The sequence below is a fragment of the Pongo abelii genome, chromosome 14 (assembly GCF_028885655.2).
Source record: "Pongo abelii isolate AG06213 chromosome 14, NHGRI_mPonAbe1-v2.0_pri, whole genome shotgun sequence".
Taxonomy (NCBI): Eukaryota; Metazoa; Chordata; class Mammalia; order Primates; family Hominidae; genus Pongo; species Pongo abelii.
Genome location: NC_071999.2, coordinates 106629042 through 106649682, shown reverse-complemented (window position 1 = coordinate 106649682; position 20641 = coordinate 106629042). Strand labels below are relative to the sequence as shown.

Genomic DNA, 20641 nt, shown 5'->3' with positions numbered 1-20641 from the left:
TCAAAGACCTATTCAATACAGAATGCAGTGGTGCTACAATCAGCTCTGCACTGTTATTTATAATAAATTTATCTTCTCTTGAAAATATTTGAGCAAGAATATGAGAAATAGAAAGAAAAAAGTCTTCAAAGGTACAGCATGAATAGCTTCACATCACACAAATGCAGAAATTGTTAGACCTTAGCAGGATCTCAAGATATTTTCAAAAGTATTTAGCTACTCCTCAGGCCTGAAGGCAACCTGCTGTGAGCAGGTGGATAGAAGAAATCACGCCATACAAAGAAACAGGCCAACAGCAGTTAGTCGGCTCTGCTTGCAAATGTTCAAACAACGTGACTATGCAAAATGAAAATCTAGTATGTAAAACGCTAACGACAAACAATACATTAAATCCCGGTACACAAATTACACTGTAAGAAATAGAGAACAGCAAAATTGAAGAACTTCTTTCAAGGTCAAAAAAATTACTTCACAGGAATATAGACATAGTAAAAAAATAAAATAAAATAAAAAACTTCTATTCATCCAGCAGGTTCCACACTACAAAGGTTCTGGGGTTTGTGAGGAAAACAGAGTGAGCTCACCATGGCCAGGACACAGCGAATCTTCTGTTTGTTTCATCACTTTAATTATATGCCACAGGCAGGAAATCATTCCACGTTTTAAAAATAGTTGTAATTTTTTTAATCCTCTAATGGGAAATTTAAAAAGTTTGTCAGCTAGATGATAAATTCAACTTCTGTTTAAAAATAAATTCAACTCATCTATTCCGAATTTTAAGAGATAAAAACCAAAACTGTGGTTATTAAGGGGGAATACTTTAAAAACCATTATGTAGAGTTTTCTCTATCTGTAAACACTCTGGTTTACAAAAATTTTTGCCTGTGAGTGGTCTAACCCAGTAACCACTAGCTACACGTAGCTACTGAGAACTTGAAATATGACTGGTGTGACTGAGGAGTTAAATTTTCAATTGTATTTAATGTTAATTTTAAAACTGAAGCAGTGTAATTTTCTGTTAAACCCTACTCCATTGTTTCAGTAGGACTACATTCCACTCTGACCGCTCCATTGTTTGAGATACTGTTGTATTAATGCCAACGTGTATGTTGTTTCTGGTATCACATTAGTAATTTTTAAAAGTCTTTCATGTTGAAATGACAACATTTTGGGTATTATTCTGTGAAAGGGCCATAAATGCAAAGCAGCCCCCAAATGCGGAAGGAGCCAAGAAACCAAAGAATAAGGCAAAGAAACCCAATTTGTTGGTAAAGGGTGTTTTCTTGGGGGAACTTACAGACAGAAGCGTGGTCTCGGACGGCTGCAAGACAGGTATATCCCGCACTGTTACTGGCCAGACCCAGAGCTTATATGCCACAGGGAAAGGGTGTACGTGCTCTATAGAGGCAATTAAAGGCATCCTCCAGAACAGGTGAGAATGCTATGTGCATCACTGCCTATAATTTGTGTGGTAAGATCAAGGCTGCTTTGTTCTTACACTAAAAACAGTAAATAAAATCGGAATCAGGAGGCATTCAGGAGACTGGGGCTAATGAGAAATCAACATGGCTTTGCTGGGAGTGGTGGCTCAGGCCTATAATCCCAGCACTTTGGGAGGCAGAGGCGGGATGATCACTGGAGTCCAGGAGTTCTGGGCAACATAGTGTGCCCTCATCTCTACAAAAAATCAACAAAATTAATTGCATGTGGTGGCACAGGCCTGCAGTCCCACCTACTCAGAAGGCAGAGGCAGGAGGATCAGTTGAGTATGTGAGGTTGAGGCTGCAGTGAGCCATGACTGCACCACTGCACTCTAGCCTGGGCAACAGAACAAGACCCTATCATTAAAAAAAAAAAAAAAAGTAAAATAAAAAATAAATTAAATTAAAACAACAAGGTTTGCCTTCAAGAGAAAAAAAACCAACATGGTGGATTAGCAATTAAGATGGAATCACTTTTGTCTCCACAGGTACACTGGGTTAAATAAAATGTATTAGTAAAATTAATTCCACTTGTTTCATCTTTTTTACTATGACTACTAAGAAATTTTAAATGACAGTTGGGAACAATGGTTCACGCCTGTAATCGCAGCACTTTGGGAGGCTGAGGCGGGCAGATAACTTGAAGTCAGGAGTTCAATACCAGCCTGGCGAACATGGTAAAACCCCCTCTCTACTAAAAATACAAAAAATTAACTGGGCATGGTGGCAGGTGCCTGTAGTCGCAGCTACTTGGGAGGCTGCGGCAGAAGAATTGCTTGAGCCTGGGAGGCGGAGGTTGCAGTGAACTGAGATTGTGCCACTGAACTCCAGCCTGGGCAACAGACTCCGTCTCAAACACAAAACAAAACAAAAAGCTAATTAATTAAAACAAAGAAATTTTAAATATGGCTTGTGTTAGGCTTCTATTAGATAAGGCTATTTAATAAACGTCATTACCAACTGACTACTTCTGCAGTGAAAATACACAATGAAAATAGAAACACTGGTAAAAAAACAAACAAATAAATATAAAATAGTTATTTCATTTTCCTTAAATGATGATATTTGAAGAAAAGTTGGCTAAATTATTAGAGAAATTAATAGAAAAAGACTTTAAAATTCTGAAGAGAACTTTTAATTATTTTCAAGAGTTTTCAATGTTTATGCCCCTGGTTCTTTATCATTTCAAAATATGTGATTTCCTCCTCCCTCAGGTAATATACATCACTAGCTCCATCTTCAAAGTTATCCACAATGATTAGACTTTTTCCGAGAGTGTGATTTTCTTGAAGTCAGAAAGGCAGCGTACTTAAAGCAAGTGGGTGGTTCTATGGGAGTAAGAGCTGATATGACCTCACCCAGCAACGGACAGTGAGAAAGCCCAGGGCATGCACAAGCCTTTGAGAAAGAGAAAACCAGGAATAGTGGGAGGCAGACCCTTTCCTACACCTATGGATACTATCAATAGCTATTACACCTGTCAGTAGGTGATACTGTGGGCCTAAAACAGCCGAGGTGCTACCCAGAGCAAACAGAGGCCAACAGGAAAGAACCATGCTTGGTAAGCAAGGTGCCTTTATGGGCAAGTCCTTGGGAGCCCTCTTGTTTCTTTTTGCTCTCACAGAAACCATGGTTATTTTGTATCAAGAGAGGTCCACCGGCCACACTAATGGAGTATGGATTTCGCAAATGTTGGGAGGTCAGGAACTAAAAAGAATCAGTAAAACGTTCTATAATGTAAAATGACTGTCCACTTACCCATTCACCCACCCACACCTATTCATCCAATTATTGTGCATTTATAAGCGCCGAGAAGTCAGCAGGGCAGTGGGAATTAAAAGTCAAATCCAAAAGGAAACAGGTGATTTAGATCAATTAAAAGAGGTTAATAACCTATGAAATTTTTTATTCCAATGATAGTATTGAGGCAGGAGAATAGGGTCTGGAGGCAGGGAACCTAAGGCTGTTTCACCCAGACTTCATAGAACTAAATTGAAAGGAAAATCCTAGCTTTCCACACCTAAGTAATAAAAGGACCAGAGGCTACTCCCTTTGCGAACCCCCCACCTTTTGTGTGTGGCAGATGGGAAACTGGACAGTCAATTTCCCATCCAATAACAAATCAGAAAATCAGATTGACTGTGGGTCCAGTCTTTGCAACTTTGTAACCTCACTCCAGTCTCTGAATGGTTGCTGTCCACAACCAATCAGACTGATTGCCAGCCAAGTCTTCATTTGCATAAGAGTATAACTTGCAACATGTTTGCATAGGAGTGTGACGTTTGTAACTTCACTTCAGCCTCTGGTTGGCTGCTTTCTGCAACCAATCAGACTGAATACAGGCTACCACTTCATTTACATGAGGTGAGTATAAAGTAATCAATGGAAAACTTCTAGCGAGTATTTGGAACCAAGAAGATTCTGTATCCGGGCCCTTGAGCCGCTGCTCAGGCCCGCTCCCACACTGTGGAGTGTAGTTTCATTTTCTTTCTCTCTCTCTCTTTTTTTTTTTGTATTTGAGACAGAGTTTCACTCTTGTTGCCCAAGCTGGAGTGCAATGGCTCAATCTTGGCTCACTGCGACCTCCACCTCCTGGGTTCAAGCAATTCTCCTGTCTCTGCCTCCCGAGCAGCTGGGATTACAGGCATCCACCACCACACCAGGCTAATTTTGTATTTTTAGTAGAGACGGGGTTTCACGATGTTGACCAAGCTGGTTTCAAACTCCTGACCTCAGGTGATCCACCCACCTCGGCCTCCCAAAGTGCTGGGATTACAGGCATGAGCCACCACACCTGGCCGCCTGTACTTTTGTTTTCAATAAATCCCCATTTTTGTTCTGTTGTTGCTTCATTGTTTGCTTTGCTGGACATGTGTCCAATTCTTTGTTCAAAACGCCAAGAACCTGGATAACCTGCAGTCACGACCCTCTACCAGTGACAGTATACACCAAAATACAACTTACTTTTAAAGGAATTTAATGGGTAATATTAAGCTTATGAAGTTTACCAATGAAAACTAGAAACATGAATACACGTGATTGGACTGGATGAATCGGGAGCTAATTCCTGAGGCAAAGGTAAGTTGCCTTCCCAACTACTTACTCATCTAATCAGATAAAGAAGTTAAATGCTCCTTAATATGGTTTGGATGTGTGTCCCCTCCAAATCTCTTGCTGAAATGTGATTCTCAACATGGCAGGTAGGGCCTGGTGGGAGGTGTTTGGGTCATGAAGGTAATCTTGGTTGTTTAAAAGAGTGGGGCACCTCCCCGTTCTCTCTCTCCCTCATTCCTGCTCTTGCCATGTGATGCTCCTCCTCCTGCTTTGCCTCCACCATGATTGAAAGCTCCCTGAGGCCGCCCTCCCCAGAAGCCGAGTAGATGCTGGCACCACACTTTCCGTACAGCTGGCAGAACCGTGAGCCATTTAAACCCGTTTTCTTTATAAATTATGCAGTCTCAGGTTTTTCTTTATAGCAATATAAGAACAGATGAACGCACTACTTTTCGTGGAATCACAAGGGTTCAGCAACAAAATGAAGTAGATGCCAAGTACCCATACATCTTTAAGTCAGATGCTAGCCAAGGCTACCTGGTAGAACGTGCTAGGAAGCTGTGGGACCAGTGACTGTCCATCTCCCACCTCAAAAGAATAAAAGAGGAAAATTAATTTGAGGAGGTCGAATTCTTAAGCTTAGAATTTAAGGCTGAACTCCTTAAGCTATGTGAAAGCAACTTCATGAGAATCACTTATTCATGCGAATTCTTAGAGACAGACCAAGAAGACAAGCTTGTACTTTGTTGGTTTGGTGAGGCAAGGACTTGTTACTATTTCTTGCGGCCAGACGTTGGATTGTGCGGGAGAAAAGCAGGCGGGGTCATTATGAGGGATCATGCCCAATGAGAACATTCAGAGTCAACACAGTAGTTGCTCAGGAGACCAAAGGCAACTGGAAAAGACAGGAGGCATTAAGTGTTCTGCAGGTGAGAAGTTCCCCCAAATCCACATTAAAGTATCCCAGGGCTACCTGCCAGCCTTGGACATCTGCCATGCCCCAAGAGATTGAATGCCAAGTTGCCTCTGCCCCAGAAAACCTGGTTCTTCCTGCCATGCTCTTCTCATCTTTACCCCATACTGCAAATTCTGAGAGACCCAATATAGCAGCTCTGAAGTAGAAAAGGGTATTGTTGAGGCTCAGAAAATGATACCCCAAAGTGAAGGCCTCAGAAGTAACCTCAGAACTAAGGTCTCTCTGACCTTCTGCCCTCCTGTCTCTCACCCCTCATTCTCTCCTGAGACAAGTCACAGACATCAGAATTCCTCTCCCGCAAAGACAACTATGAAACTAGAAACAGGACTCTAACCCTCGCTGCCTTTCTAAGAGCTGCCCATAAAGAAATTCTCTGGCCTACCCTTCTCTACAACAGTAGCAGGTCCGAAGACCGTCATCCCAGATGGGCCTTGCCCCATACCTGGGAGGAAGAAATGGTGCAAGAGAGGCCAGGAAGATCTGAACAGAGGCCTTGCTGGGTTCCTCTCAGCCTACTAGCATTCACTTACATTCTTTTTCCCATCAGTTTTACACGGCTGCCCATTCTTCATTAAACCTAAGCATTAAAATGGACAGCTTTCCTTGTATCTTTGGATCTCTGTTCTGAAGACTCTCATGTCACATAAAACTTTGATTAAATAAATCATTTATACTTTTCTCTTGTTAACCTATCTTTTGTTATAGGAGTGTCTGCCATTGACACCCTTATGATGGGGAGGAGCAGGATCACACCCTTTTGCCCCTCCAATATAAAGCAAGTAAGAAGAAAGCAACATTCTCCTCTGCACTAGTAAAGGTTTCTCAGTGTGAGGTCAAACTGAGTTTAGAGAGGAGAGGTTTTACCAGTTTTGATATTACAATGAACTAGACTTTGAAACACACCCTCCTCTCCCAAATACAGTATGGCTTGTTTATTACCTGGTAGCAACATTACAGACTGTTAGACTGGTTTTATATATGGGAAGGAACATTACAGACTGGTTTTATATATGGGAAGGAAAGAAGTTGAGATAAAGGGTTTAAAAAAAAAAAAAACAGCTCTAAGAAACTTGCTTCTACTTGGACTGAAAAAAGTGCCACTTGTGCAGTGAACTGGTTACAGAGTAACACCAATATAGGAAGGACACATCCTAGAAATATTCAGAATGCTTTTTCTTCAATTACTATCTAGATAAGTCCTGCTCCACAATGAGATACCACTTCACCCCCAATAGGGTGGCTATTATTAAAAAACAAAACAAAACAGAAAATAACAAGTGTTAACAAAGATGGCACGAAACTGAAATTACTGTGCACTGCTAATGGGAATGTAACATGGTGCAGCAACTATGGAGGTTCCTCAAAAAATTAAACATACAATTACCACGTGATCCAGCAATTCCACTTCTGGGCATATACCCAAAAGAATGGGGTATTCAAACAGATATTTGTACACCCATGCTCATGGAAGCATAATTCACAGCAGCCAAAAGGTAGAAACAACTCAAATGTCCATTGACAGAGGAATGGATAAACAACATGTAGTATATTCACACAATGGAATATTATTCAGCCATAAAAAGGAAAGACATCCTGTCACATGCTATAACCTGGATGAACCTTGAAGACGGTATGCTAAGTGAAATAAGCCAGTCACAAAAGACAAATACTATATGATTTCATTTATAGGCGGTACCCATACCCACAGTAGTCAAATTCATAGAAACAGAAAGTGGTTTCTATGCATGGAAACGTAGGTTTCTCTCAAACTCAACCCCCTTTTTCTCTACACTGCTTGCACCCTAGTGGAGGATGAAGGCAGTAATAGGATTGTCTTCTAAATGAACTCCATCTCCACTTCACCCTTCAATCCCTTAACCCCTCCTCTATGATGAGGACACATTAATATTCTATAACGGCATTTTGATGGGCGTTACTTTACTCTGCAAAAAGTTTTAATATCTCCACTGCTGACTGAAAAGCATAGATTCTTTGGGCTCTCATTCACTATCTGGCTCCTCCAACCTATTTTTCCATATTTAGCTCTCATTACTTCCCTAAATGAATACTTCCCAATTTGCCTCTTGATTCACAAACATGTTTTTCTAAGGTGTATCTCGAATATCATCTGATGCCCTTGGCTAAGGGTTTCCGAAAGATTAACAAAAAATGAAAGAGTGCAACTGACTGAGAGCTCACAGAAGCAAATCTACTGAGGATCGTATTAAGCGAAAAATCATCTTTTTATTTACAATTAATTGAGAATCACAGAAACAGTAAGCTTTTAAAGAATTTCGGGGTTGGAAAGGTGAGGTGGTGGCAAGGTAGTAAGGGAAGAGAAGCAGGACTGTGATTAAATTGTGCTGGCATAACGAGTTATCTGTATTTCTATTTATTTATTTATTTTTGAGATGGAGTCTTGCTTTGTCGCCCAGGCTGGAGTGCAGGGGCCGAGCCTCTTGACCAGCTGGGACTGCAGGTGTGCACCACCATCCCTGGTTAACATTCTGTATTTTCAGTAGAGACAGGGTTTCACCATGTTGGCCAGACTGGTCTGGTATCAAACTCCTGACCTCAGGTGATCCACCTGCCTTGGCCTCCCAAAGTGCTGGGATTACAGGCTTAAGCCACCACACCCGGCCTGGTATCTGTATTTTATTTTATTTTATTTATTATTATTATTTTTTTGAGACGGAGTCTTACTCTGTCACCCAGGCTGGAGTACAGTGGCGCAATCTTGGCTCACTGCAAGCTCTGCCTTCCGGGTTCACACCATTCTCCTGCCTCAGCCTCCCGAGTAGCTGAGACTACAGGTGCCTGCCACCACACCCAGCTAATTTTTTGTATTTTTAGTAGAGACAGGGTTTCACCATGTTAGCCAGGATGGTCTCAATCTCCTGACCTCGTGATCCACCCACCTCGGCCTCCCAAAGTGCTGGGATTACAGGCAGGAGCCACTCACACTATGTACAAAAATCAATCCCATGAGGATTAAGGAGTTAACTTTGAAAAGCACAATTTAAAAAGGTTTAAAAGAAAATATAGGTATCTTTGTGAGCTTAGGAGTAGAAGAGGATTATCCACACAAATGCAAAACACACAAACCATAAAGGAAAATATTGAAAATTCTGACATTAAATCTCGCCTTAAAACTTCAGTTGGATAACTTAAAACAATAAAAACACAAGCTACTTTATCAACACATATGACAAAAAGGAGCCATAACACAGGAAGAACTTTTATGAGTCAATAAGAAAAAGACAATCCAATTTAAAAAGTGGGCAAAAGTCATGAGCAGGTATTTTACAGAAGAGAAAACAAGACAGCAAATAAATATATATTTTCAATGTTCATTGTCATACTAATCAGGGAAGTACACACTAAAACCATAATGAGATGCCATCTAAACCCACCAGTCAGGAAAAACCTAAGTAGTCTGGGAATGCCAAGGGTTCACCAGGATGTGAAAAAAAATGTTAAGGGCACAGATTCCTTGGTTCAAATTCTGGCATTTCCATTTACTACCAGATGGGAAAGCAATTCAGCCTCTACAAGCGTCTGTTTTCCCAAATACAAAATGAGGGATAACACTGGTACGTGATAACACTGGTATGTACTTTATTGGGTTTTTGTGGGCATTGGGCAAGTTCATACATACAAAGTGCTTAGAACAGTCAGTGCCAGGCATAGTAAGTACAGAATAAGGTTAGCTCACTGTTCTCATTATGACTATCATCTTCACTACTGGTGGGCACATAAGCTGGTACAGCCACACAGGGAAACCCATCTGGCCTTGCCATGCAGGAATGAGAAAGCACAGGCCCCACAGCGTGGCTGTTCTACCGGCACATGACCTGGAGAACCTCCTATGTCAAGAGGAAACAGGAAGTAGAATGTTCATATAAGCATCACTGTGACAACAAAATAAGGAAAATAACACAGATGTCTATTTAGAGGAGAACAAATAATTTGTGGTATATTAATATGATGTATGGAAGTAGATAAACTGCAGCTATAGGCAGCAACATGGGCCAGGCTTGCAAACATCATACTGGTGGGGAGAAGGCAACTCCTGGAGGAACACAGAGAGGATGGGGGCAATTACAAAGTTCAAAAACAAGAGCAGCTCAACAAGATACTGCTCACAGTGTTGTTATATTCATAAATATCTCTAAAGAAAAGCAACGTAGTGATCAATTTAAAACTCATAATGGTGTTCTTCAGGGGCACTGGAAAGGAGGATTTAATCAAGGAAGAATGATACAAATAGCACTGATAATGTTTTGGGTTTTTTTGTTTGTTTGTTTGTTTTGAGACGGAGTTTCGCTCTTGTTGCCCAGGCTGGAGTACAATGGCGCGATCTCGGCTCACCACAACCCAGGTTCAAGGGATTCTCCTGCCTCAGCCTCTTGAGTAGCTGGGACTACAGGCATGTGCCACCATGCCTGGCTAATTTTGCATTTTTAGTAGAGACGGCATTTCTCCACGTGGGTCAGACTGGTCTTGAACTCTGAACCTCAGGTGATCTGCCTGCTTCGGCCTCCCAAAGGCTGGGAATACAGGCGTTAGCCACTGTGCCCAGCCTGTTTTCTTTTTTTAAATCTAGAGAGTGGGTAAACAGGTTTTCATTGGGTCATTCTTTAGCTTTTATATACACATAATACATATTTTTGGCTGGGCGCGATAGCTCACACCTGTAATCCCAGCACTTTAGGAGGCTGAGGCAGGTGGATCACCTGAGGTCAGGAGCTCGAGACCAGCCTGGCCAACATGGCGAAACCCCGTCTCTACTAAAAATACAAAAATTAGCGAGGCGTGGTAGTGCATGTCTGTAATCCCAGCTACTCCAGAGGCTGAGGCAAGAGAATCGCTTGAACCCGAAAGGCAGAGGTTGCAGTGAGCTAAGATCGCACCATTGCACTCCAGCCTGGACAACAGAGGGAGGCTATGTCTCAAAAGAAAATAAAAATAAAAATAATACATATTATTTTATATTGAATGAAGTTTAATAATAAAATTTAATGATACAAGTTAATGATAAACAGTAATATTTAATAATATTTAAGAATATAAAGTTTATACATATGCTCAAAAATCCAGAGAAAAAAGAATTGTAGTTATTACTTTAAAATAGCTACAATTACTATAGTAATCAATTACTACAGTAATCAATTTCAAGTGATTACTGTAAAATCACTTGAAAAATACCTTTGGTAATATTCATCCCTTATTTCTCAGAATTTACCATAAACAATTGCAAAGAGATACACAAACACTCATAATTGCATTTCATAGCTATCCGCTTGGAGATGTTAAGCTGGAACTCTTGGAGCAATGCAGCCCAGGAAGCAAGCAGAGAGAGAAAAGGGGGAGTCAGGAATAGAATGTGGAGATTTGCCCATGCTAACGGTGGCCAGAAGAGAAATCAGCAGATGACTGTAAAGCCACCTCTTCTTTCCCCTGTCACGCTTGCAGATCCCTTCTGCACACAGTGCCCTCATCCCCACAGCTGCTGAGCCTTCTCACCTCCGAATCCCTAACACCTGCTGACTTCTCTCTCTGCCTCCAATCTTCACCTCATGCTTCTTCAAACCACTCTCCACAAAGCAGCCAAAAACCAAAAAAAACCTTGTAAGCTACAATTCTGTTCAATCATCACTTCCTTACTGAAAGCTCTTCCACGGGTCCCTACTGACCTAGGGATAAAGTAGAGCCTGTCCTAGGTCCTTAATAAGGCTCGTGTGACTCGGCTCCTACCCACCTTGCTGGGGCACACCACTCCTCAGCTCATTCTCCGACTGCAAAGGTTTAAAGCAGAGGGTGTCCAACTATGGCCCAGACCAGCAGCATTAGCATTGCCTGGGGGCTTGCCAGAAATGCAGACCTAGCCCAGACCTGCTAAATCAGAGTAAGCTACGGGTGGGTCCAACAACTTGAGTTTCCACAAGGCTTCTAGTTGATTCTGAAGCACATTAAAGTTTAAGCATCTCTGGTTTGAAGCATGAATGACAGGTAATTATAATTTGAAGAAGAATGTGATAGGAAAAATCGCAAAGTACTATAGCATAGTGGGGGAAAGCACACATGACTGCCACGGACCAAGTTTCTGCTCTGCTTCTTCCTAGCTTTGTGATGCCCAGGAAGTTACATAGCTTGCCTCAGCATTCTGCAATGCTTGATTGCAAAGATCCTACCTACAGCAAGACTGCTCGGATTTAAATCATGGCTCTAGGCTGAGGTCAGGGGTTGGGGGGACGGTTGCTTGAGCCCAGGAGTTCCAAACCAGCCTGGGCAACATAGTGAGGCCTCATCTCTACAAAATAAACAAAATTAGCTGGGTGTGGTGGCAGGCACACCGGTAGTCCCAGCTACCTGGGGGGCTGAGGTGGGAGGATCACTGGAGCCTGGGAGGTCAAAGCTGCGGTGAGCCCAGATTGTGCCACTGCACTCTAGCCTGGGTGACAGAGCGAGATCCTGTCTCATTTAAAAAGAAAAAAAAAAATCATGGCTTTACCTCTTATTAGCTGATGACCTTGAGTGAGTCACTTACTTTTCTCTGAGCCTCAGTTGTCTCATTTATAAAATTATAAATAGCACCTACTTCATACAATTGTGAAGATCAAAGAAGTTCATATCTGTACTATGCTTAAAACTACACCTGACACACAGTAAGCACTGTGTGTTATTTATTATTACTAAAATTGTTATTATTTTCATAGGGGCCACATTACATTTTTGGAAAGAGTCGATATAATGCTAATGCCTACAGAAAGTAAATAAAATCCATCCCCTTTCACAAGGAAAAACTCTCCTTACTTTTTTTTTTTTAGGTAAACGACTGTTTTTCCTAGTACACCATTTACCTCTCTGAGTTTATTTCCTTCCAATTAGAGAGTACTTAACTTGATGCAACGACCTCTTCTAAGAGTCAAGGGATCTGCCTTTAAGGGGTCACTTATTTCAGACACATTAATTCTTTTAGTAACAAAGTACTCACGGGATTAAAAAGGGATTTACCGAACACGATCCCTACACTAGGGAAAATATTTTTTATTATTCTACATATATATCCATATTAATCTAGCTATAAACTCTACATGTAAAAGTGCCATCAAGACAACTATCTGCACACTCACTGAAAAGGATGATGAAAGTAACACAATACAAAAAATCTGCATAAGAGGAGTTTGTACCTTTCTTCTGACTACTGAGAGTTAACACTATGTCCCTCTGACAAATACCTGAGCCATAACATATTCAACGCACTTTATAGTCTATCGAACATAAACCAGTATAACAAAACCACAGTTTTTTGTTTGTTTGTTTTTGTTTTGTTTTGTTTGTTTTGGAGACAGAATCTTGTTCTGTTGCCCAAGCTGCAGTGCAATGGCGTGATCCTGACTCATTGCAACCTCCGCCTCCCAGATTCAAGCGATTCTCCTGCCCTAGCCTCCCGAGTAGCTAGGAATACAGGCGCCCGCCACCACACCCGGCTAATTTTTGTATTTGTAGTGGAGACAGGGTTTCACCGTCTTTGGCCAGGCTGGTCTGGAACTCTTCACCTCAGGTGATCTGCCTGCCTTGGCCTCCCAAAGTGCTGGGATTACAGGCGTGAGCCACCGCACCCGGGCACCACAGTTTTTAAAGATATAATAATACATGGATCTAAGTAATGTGAAATTATGTAGTGATATTTTTTTCAAGAGTCTTAAAATATTTCACCTCATAATTTATACTGACATAATATTATATAAAGTTAAATAATATGAGTTAAATTATAAAATATGAGAAAAGACAGGAGTTAGAAAATAAAAAAAATGAGAAAAAATATACCGGGACAAGTCACAAAACTAAAGTCAAAATATAGGGCTCGTTACCAAGAGTTCAAGGTTACTTGGAACCATAGAGATAATATATCAATTGAAACTGACTTAGAAATCAGTTCAGTCATCAAATATTTTTTGTGCATTCTGAAGTCCACTGCACCAGTCTCTCATAGAGGTAGATAAGAATCAGGTATGGAGTAGGTAGTTTTAATCTGTGATTATCCTGATTTCTCAAGGTTTTTAAAACCAGTTTCCTATGTAAAATCAAGTTAAGATGATTTTCATAAAAAAGAACAAAGAATGAGCATTTAATGCTATGCTTGGGGCTAGATTTTTATTAGCCTGTGATAGCCACATGTTCCATGATTTTTTTTTTTTTTTTTCCTAAAACGCTAAACCTCAAATATGAGGCAAGGTGAAGAATTTTGGCAGAATCTCTCTTCATAACTTTCTACTTTAAAATGGAAGTCACAGGTTACAAAAAACATTCTATCGACTCTGGGTTCCAAGGCATCTCCTCAAGGCAGGACATTTTATATTGAGGGGAAAAGAAAGATTAATAAGTTAAGATTACTAAATTTTTAAAGGACATCAGTGAGCCGTGGAAAGTCAACCTGAATAACACAAGTTTTGCTAGCCTAACACTATGTAATTTCAACTGCACAGAAAAGAAAGGTAACAAAGTAAGTTGTATTTTACAACTAAAAACCCACAGAGGGAAAAAAAAAAAAAAACAGGTAATCTAGTATTTTTAGAAAAGCTTGCAGAACTCCTTGTTTACAACAAAGTACAATACATGAACCTTCTTGGATTGTCTGAAAAAAGAAAACATTAATTGCTCAGGTTAACACTTAAGATCCTCTAAAATAAGAAAAGAAAAAGTTTTCAACTGTAAAAAGTATAAGGTGAATAAAATACAGCTTTTCCCTGCTATAGCTCTAAGTATTAGCCACACAGGTGCTGACAAGGATTCTGGACTTGAGGAGGCCTTCTAAGGAAATCCTTACAACACTCACCTGGACAGTCCTCTGAGTGCCATCAACGCTGACAGTCAATAAGGGCGAAGCCAGGTTCCACGTGCTGGTCACATTTAGTTTCGACCCATCAACTTCCACCTGTTGTGACATCAAATAAGACCATTACCATGAAGAAAGACAGAAAACTGATCTCAAGTTCATTGCTGCATACAAAGCAGCAGCCATTTTAAACAGATGGCTCCCAAACAACCTGTCATGTTTACTGCTCCAGCCATGAAAGACAGGGTCCAACAACAGCGTCTTCCCAGTCATCTCTGGGGAGAGGTGAAAGACCTGTGAACAGCTGCCTCTGGGTACTGAGGCTTCAAGTGATTTCCGTAAGTAACAAACAGCCTTCTAACTCGAAACCTATCTGGACATGCTACATTTACTGCAATTAGACAAGTAATGCATATAAATTCCAGTGACATCTTGCAACCCACACAACAGGGCTTGCATATAATATCCTCTCCAAGGACCAAGGAAGAACTTTTTCTGTGTTAATTTTAATGAAGGACTATGCATTGTTATCTTAATTAAACAGAAGCTTTAATTAGACAAAATTCTTTGGTGTTGAATATCAAAAGTCCATTCAAACTTTGCAAAGTTCTGTCATATTTCTGTCAATCACAAATGACTGATTTCATCCAGTCATCCTTCATGAATATGCAAAAAAAGACCCATAATCTTTCAAAACAGGGATACTCATAAAAGAAAAAAAAAATTCCAAATAAATATAAAAGTAATGGAAATTTAAAAATCATAGCTAATTTAAAATGAAAGTACATTGGTTTTCTTCCTTTCACTCACTGATGCTTATTCCCTAACTCTTTAATATGAGAGGCTTACAGATGACATTATTATTATATGGTAGACAACCTAACAAGGTGATACTTAAGATTGCTCAAGTTTCCAAATAAACCTGCAGCAGAACTATGATATATGATCCCTAACAATTCCCCCACTATCACTTATTTCTCTTAAAAGATACTCATTAAAATCAGATTATCAGAGACCTCACTATTTCCTCGTCTGCTGGACCCTTGGGGACAGGGCAGGGGGTGGCAGTGGACAAAGATTGCTGAAAATATTCTGACAAGTATCAGGTGCCCTAAAAATATCCAGGCAAGAGGTCTGCTTCTGTGACACAGTGTAGGGGAGGCTGCAGGCTTGCAGTGAAGCCCAGGGCTCAGTTTTGTGGCATTCTGAATATGGCATGGCAGCAACAGCATAGCATGGCTGGAGGGAGGGGCTGGGCAAATAACCCAAGAACATTGTGATAGGAATCCAGAAGTTCTGACCAGTGAAGGTCTGGGTCAGGATGAAGACAACACAGTATGGGGAACTCCATGATGACTGCAGGCAAATACAGTTGATCCTTGGAATCCATGGGAGATGGGTTCCAGGAGCACCACCCCCGCTCTGCCCTGCAGATACCAAAATCCGGGGATGCTCAAGTCCCTGATATAAAATGGTGTAGTATTTGCATTTAACCCATGCACATTCTTCCATATACTTTGAATCATCTCTAGATTACCTATAATACCGTTGAATTATAATACCTAATACAATGTAAATGCTATCTAAATAGTTGTTATCCTCTATTGTTTAGGGAATAAAGACGGGGGGAAAAAAGGCTGTATCCATTCAGTACAGATCCAAATCTTTTCCTCCCCACCCCCCCAAATATCTGCAGTTGGTTGGATCCACAGATGCGGAGCCCATGGATACAGAGGGCCGACTGTAGTGGGTCTAAGGACAGCAGAAGCCTCCTCAAGGCTTTCAAAGCCTAAACAGCGAGAGTCGTTACTCAGTGGTTACCAACCCAGGCCCTTGTAGCAAAGCCTCAGGAGGACTACGTGTGAGTATACGCTCTCCCCATGCCAGTGCCGCGAGGCAGATCTCACCATCATTCCCAAAGGCCCCTCTCACTGCTCCCAGACCTCACCTCAGCAGAAGCTGGGGACAGAAGAAAACTGAAACACATTACCCCAAAGAGACTGTTTAAACCAACAGAGGCCAAGATCCTGTTTACTCACAAATTTTTCTTCCCACCATCCACTACTAAAGGTAGAGGGCCTCTGACGAAGATGACAGGTGATAGCAAATACACTACATTTCATCATCTACACAATGAGTCATGAGTAGAAATTTGCAACTTCACTACACAACTGAAACAAGGAAGCTATCATGACTCCAAATCATAAACTGAAACCTATCTGCCAGAACTAAGTGGGGAAAGGGATGTGTGGAAAGCCATCACAGGCCTTCTCAGGCTTCCAGCAATACACAGATACATAATGCTGAATAAGAGAGACAGTGATTCTACTGATGCTAGCATCCAAGGAGGGAATCTAGAAGGAAGTATAGGCCATACGAGAAGTAGAGAACGTCTCTTTGAACCACGGGTTAATACCAGAGAAAGGTGGGCTGGCTGAACCAAAGAATCCTTGTTACTATGCCAGATCCACTGCGTACATGCAACTCTTCAGTCAAGGGTGACTGAAGGGGCAGATGTAGAGTGGAGGTGGCATTTCGTGATAGACTCTGACACGAAGAACCAGCCTACCCTTTCAAACTAAATAACAGATTTGGTGAGAAATGACTAAGTAACATGTCCAGAAAAAAGGCTGTAGCCTGCTTCACCTACCCTCCCGCCCTATTTCAACATAAACAACACTCAGAAAACAACCAATACTGGATGTCTGCATACAATTTGGAAAAAAAAAAAAAACTCAGAAAGAGAAAAAGGTAAATTAGTAGCATATAACACAAGAACTACTCAAAGAAACACAGGAAGAGTTCAGATAAATAGTTCTCCAAAGTCTCAAAGGCAAACCATAGGAAACGTGACCCCTCTTAAAAAAAATAAAATAAAAAAAGAGCTCAAAGAAGAAAAACAAAGGTTCAAAGAAGAGATTATACAACAACAGAAGGAAATGAAAGTCAAGCTGATAGAACTCAGAAAAAAATGGAGAGAAAAATAACATTATTGAGATAAAAGCCACATTAAGAAGCAACCAAAAATAGAATAAATGTGACTAAAAAGAAAGATAAGGACTGGAGAAATCACACACAATGAAATAGATAAGGCTAACAACATAAAACCAATTTACTGAGAAGACAACAGATATGGACGAGGGAGGGGGGCAGAAAGAATATGTAACTGTCCAAAGAGGCTCACAAAGCAAAAAGAACAAATGTACATTCAAAGATATATAATAGGATAAAACTTGTCAAAATAAATAAAACCTGGAATTTGTGGATTGATTATGTTTATAGAACTTTAAGGCTAGAGGAAGAATTATGGCCAGGCATGATGGCTCATGCCCGTAAGCCCAGCACTTTGGGAGGTCCAGGCAGGAGGACTGCTTGAAGCCAGGAGTTTGAAACCAGCCTGGGCAACAAAGTGAGACCCCATCTCCACAAAAAAAATTGTTTTAATTAGCCGGGCATGATGGCCAGTGCCCATAGTCTCAGCTACTCAGGAGTCTGAGGCAGGGGAGATTGCTTGAGCCCAGGCCTTCCAAGCTACACTGAACCATGATTTTGCCACTGCACTCCAGGCTGGACGACAGAGCAAAATGCTGTCAAAAAAAAAAAAGAAAAGAAAAGAAAAGAAAGAAAGAGAAGAGAAGAGAAAAGGAAAGGAAAAAGAAAAAGAAAAAAGAAAAGAAAAGAACAAAAAGGAAGTACGGAGGTATTAAGTTAGAAATAAAAAATCATGGGCCAGGTGCGGTGGCTCATGCCTATAATTCCAGCACTTTGGGAGGCCAAGGCGGGCGGATCACCTAAGGTCAGGAGATTGAGACCAGCCTGACCAACATGGTGAAACTGTCTCAACTAAAAACACAAAAATTAGCTGGGCATGGTGGCAGGTGCCTGTAGTCCCAGCTACTTGGGAGACTGAGGCAGGAGAATCGCTTGAACCTGGGAGGCGGAGGTTGCAGTGAGCTGAGATCACGCCATCACACTCCAGCCTGCATGACAGAGTGCGACTCCATCTCAAAAAAAAAAAAAAAAAAAAGAAATAAGAAATCATGTACGAGAAAGGAAAAAAAACTCTGGTCAGCCTAATTTCTCAAAAGCAACACAGATACAGAAGACCACACAGCAATATGGTCTAAGTACTAAAAAAAGGAAATGTTGTCCCCCAATTTTACACCAGCAAAGGTTTCCTTAAAGTATATCAAATAAATACATATTCTGTAGAATGTAAAAACTTAGTGCCCCTTCTTTAAAAAAATGAGTCATCTCTATACATACTGATTTGAAACCATTTTCAAGAAAATACAGAATAGTATATACAGTGTGCTATCATTTTTTAAGAAAAAAATAACTATACATGTGTGTTTTTAAATGCAAAGAGTATCTCTGGACAAATGCTTAAGAGGAACAGAATAGCTGAGGAACAGGGATGAAAGGGAGGCTTGTTTTTCACCACAAATCCATTTGGACTTTTTGAATTTTGTACCGTATATACATACACTACATTAATTTTTTTGTTTGTTTGTTTGTTTGTTTAGAGACTGAGCCTCACTCTGTGGACCACGCTGGAGCAGTGTCGCGATCTCAGCTCACTGCAACCTCTGTCCACCTCCTGGGTTCAAGCGATTCTCGTGTGTCAGCCTCCTGAGTAGCTGGAATTACAGGCGCCTGCCACCAGGCCCAGCTGATTTTTGCATTGTTAGTAGAGACGGTGTTTCACTATGTTGGCCAGGCTGGTCACAAACTCCTGACTTCAGATGATTGGCCCGCCACGGCCTCCCAAAGTACTGGGATTACAGGCATGAGCCACTACATCTGCTCTAAAGTTTTTTTTTCAAGTGAAGTGTGCTCATTTTCTCTGTCATTACAATATGCAATCAACAACCACTTCAGACCTTTCACTAGTAGGCACACAATAAATAGTAGCTGTTTTTTTTTAACTGCATTTGAGTTAACAGGTGGATACTAATTTCTATTTCTCTGGTTGTAGATTTACAGACTTCAACTACGACACCAAATTTTACAATGTGTTTCAGATAATCTCTCTTCCTCATCTGAAAAAGAAGAGACCTGAACTAACAAGATCAAATATCTATGCTACATCTATAATTCTGTGGTTACAAAGCCCTTTTATTTCAGATGTATTTAGATGGTTAATGTCTTTGTTTTTTTGAGACAGGGCCTCACTGTCACCCAGGCTGGAGTGCAGTGGCATGATCATGGCTCACTAAGCCTTGACCTCCCAGGCTCAAGTGATCCTCCCACCTCAGCCTCCGGTGTAGCTGGGACTACAGGCACAAGCTACCACCTCTAGATTGATTGATTGATTGATTGATTGATTGATTGATTGATTTTGGAGAGACAGGTTCTCACTATGTTGCCAGGGCTGGTCCCGAATTCCTGGGCTCAAGCAATCCTCCCACCTTGGCCTCCCAAAGTGCTGAGATTACAGGCGTGAGCCACCACATTTAGACATTTAATTTCTAATACGGCTATTTCCAATATTATAAAGTGAGTGTTTTGCTCACATACCTCTGTTTGAGGTTAGAACTTTTTAACATTTTTCCTTTAATTGACAATAAAAGCTAACAAATTAAATCAAATTCAGTGTGAGGATAAAAAGAAAAATAGGCCAAAAGTGAAGCGATAAATCACATAATATCCTGAGGCACAAGTAAAATCTGCTCCTTTCAAAGCAGACAATATTATCAAAATGTCTTAGCACTGTGAAAACACTGGAGTATTTTAAATTATGCAAAAAACTCTGTATTTCATAAACTATTCAAAGACACAACGCTAGAGGTGTTTAGCAGCAATGCTAATGTAAACAAAGATTTTATAATTTGCCCTGAAATTGACCAAGGACTCAAGTGCACCAAACTTACATTAATTACAACCCTGCCCCCTACTCTCAGCAGATGACTTCTTCTCTTTACCGAATCGAAGCCATAGGCCCAAGTCCTTATTTTCTTGCCTCACCAGCCATGCTCTTTCCTGTAGTCACATCTCATGCCCTCTCTGCTTCTTAGTTAATCCTTTTAACTTCACTGTTCTCCAGCGTTCAGTCTACACTGGCATCTCGCCTCTGCTTTCAAACGCATACACAACTCCATAGCTCCCTAATCGTGTCTCTTCCTTTCTCTGACAGGTTCTAGAACAAGTTCTCTGTAGCTATTTTCTTACCGTAGACCTTTCCCCATAACCTTCTATAATCTGACTACTAAAACTGTATTGTGAAAAGTCACAAATCTTCAGCAATTTCTTTTCTTTTTTTTTTTTTTTTTGAGACAAAGTCTCGCT

General features: G+C 40.8%; 1 protein-coding gene across 5 annotated transcripts in view; it reads right to left on the bottom strand.

Moving 5' to 3' along the window:
* Positions 1-20641, bottom strand: part of PCCA (propionyl-CoA carboxylase subunit alpha) — a 461053-nt gene that overhangs the window by 92414 nt on the left and 347998 nt on the right. For all 5 annotated transcript variants that reach the window (XM_024230769.3, XM_054529192.2, XM_054529194.2 and 2 more), the window contains one exon: positions 14354-14452. In XM_024230769.3, coding sequence (XP_024086537.1) covers positions 14354-14452 — 99 coding nt within the window. The remainder of the gene's footprint in view (positions 1-14353; positions 14453-20641) is intronic.